General features: G+C 44.7%; 1 protein-coding gene across 1 annotated transcript; it reads left to right on the top strand.

Moving 5' to 3' along the window:
• Positions 1–841: 841 nt before the first annotated feature.
• On the top strand, positions 842–1366 carry LOC137954891 (uncharacterized). The gene has a single exon (XM_068801788.1). The coding sequence runs from the start codon at positions 842–844 to the stop codon at positions 1364–1366; it is 525 nt and encodes a 174-aa protein (XP_068657889.1).
• Positions 1367–2005: the final 639 nt, after the last annotated feature.

Here is a 2005-nt window from a genome sequence, read left to right as displayed (position 1 = left end):
TCTTCTTGTACAAGCAATGACTTTATCTTTCGGTCACCTCGGCCTTACTGCCCACAATCCTTTTCACATATCATGACAGTACCTATGAAGGACAGCAACGGACATATTTTTGCCTTATTCGCGACTTCTATTGGAAAGGTATGAAAAGAATGGTAGCTGACTATGTATCCGCCTACCAGGTCTGCCAACGCAACAAAACAGAAACTTTAAGTCCAGCGGGCTTGCTCCAGCCCCTGCAGCTCTGTACTCAGGTTTGGGCAGATATCTCCATGGATTTCATTGTTGGTCTTCCGAAGTCTTCTGGTAAATCTATCATATTGGTGGCGGTCGATCGTTTCTCGAAGTATGGTCATTTCATTCCCTTATCCCATCCATATACAACTTCTCATGTAGCTCAACTTTTCATGGACCATATTGTCAGACTTCATGGCCTACGAAATCCATCACCAGTGACGGAGATGTCATATTTACTAGTACCTTCTGGAAGGAGCTTTTCAAGCTACAGGGCACCAAATTGACTATGTCTTCAGCTTACCACCCCCAGACAGATGGGCAAATAGAGGTAGTCAACCGGACTCTCGAGATGTATTTGCGTTGCTTTGTGGGCGATAATTCCAAAACTTGGGTCTGTTTGCTCGCGTGGGCCAAATTTTGCTACAATATGTCCTACTACACAGCTCTCTAGACCACTCCATTCCAGGTGGTTTACGGTCGGGAACCCCCTCGACTTGTCTCTTATATTGCTGGTTCTTCTCGGGCTGCTGCTATAGATCAAGCTTTGGAGGAAAGAGACCGCATGATAGCATAGGTCAAAGACAACTTACCACAGACTCAGGCACTCATGAAGAATACTTATGACAAAGGCCACCGTGACCAATCTTATACCCCAGGCAACTATGTGTGGCTGCGTCTTCACAAGTATCGGCAATTGTCCATCACAACGTCCAAATGTAACAAACTCTCACCAAAGTACTATGGGCCCTTCCAGATCTTGGAGCACATCGGCAGCGTCGCTTACCGTCTACAGCTACCCACCGATGCCCACAATCATGATGTCTTCTATGTTTCTCTACTGAAGCCATTCAAGGTTGATTTGCATATGTTGCACACTCCTCTGCCGCCACTACAGGATGGTCGGGTATTGCCCACTCCAGCTCACGTCTTCCAAGCTTGCCGAGTCAATGATGCGTGGGAAATTTTAGTCCATTGGGCACAGATGGATCCAGTGGAAGCCTCTTGGGAACTCTTGGCAGAATTTCAAGCACTCTACCCCAACTTTGAGCTTGAGGACAAGCTCTTTCTCCAGGAGGGGAGTGATGTTATGGACTCCATAGCATCTAGAGTCAGTGCTAGGCATAGGAGTTAAATTGTGTCACTTAGTGTCTGGGTTGATTGTAATTTCCTTTTAAGTTGTGGGTCAATTCATGGCTTTATTTTGTATGTGTCATCCCTAACCCTTTGTTATAAGGATGACGGAATTCAGAGAAAAGGCAAGCATTATTCAAATTAGTTGTAAATGAGATTAGGTTCTCTCTCTCACGAGGCCTAAGGGTGGAGCTCCTTCGAAAGCTCAACATCTCTCCAACCATTGGTCTTTCTAAGCACCCTATGTCACTCCCTTCATCATCATTCAACCTGCAAGAGAACCTAACACTAGGGATTATTGAAATATTGTAGTTTCATCAATCTATAAATTGAGCTTTAGGGGGAGGGTTAGGACATAAGTCCATAACCTCTTTTCTCCCCTGTTTTCTCCAATGGGTGTCTCTCTCTTTTTCTCCATGAGTTAAATCCATGGAGTCGTGAAATTCAACAGTCTTTGATTAATAGGGTGAGAGAGGAGAGAAATAAGAAGAGGAGAACAAAAAGAGAGAAAGAAGGAAGAGAGGAGAAAGGAGAGACAAGGGTGGCTAAGGAGATGGAGAGAGAGAGAGAGAGAGTTTGAGAGAAAAGTCTAAGGACAAAATTGAGAGAAAAGAGGGGAGACTTAATGATCTAACTCATG

Source organism: Aristolochia californica, unplaced genomic scaffold, assembly GCF_029961685.1.
Source record: "Aristolochia californica isolate CCGP_79_NKW_82.1479 unplaced genomic scaffold, dmAriCali1.0.hap1 SCAF_2, whole genome shotgun sequence".
Classification (NCBI taxonomy): domain Eukaryota; kingdom Viridiplantae; phylum Streptophyta; class Magnoliopsida; order Piperales; family Aristolochiaceae; genus Aristolochia; species Aristolochia californica.
Note: the sequence above shows the minus strand (reverse complement) of the source record. Positions and strands in the feature narration are given on the sequence as shown.

Excerpts from the sequence above, each read along its gene's own strand:
- LOC137954891 (XM_068801788.1), top strand. The coding sequence starts at position 842 with ATGAAGAATACTTATGACAAAGGCCACCGTGACCAATCTTATACCCCA.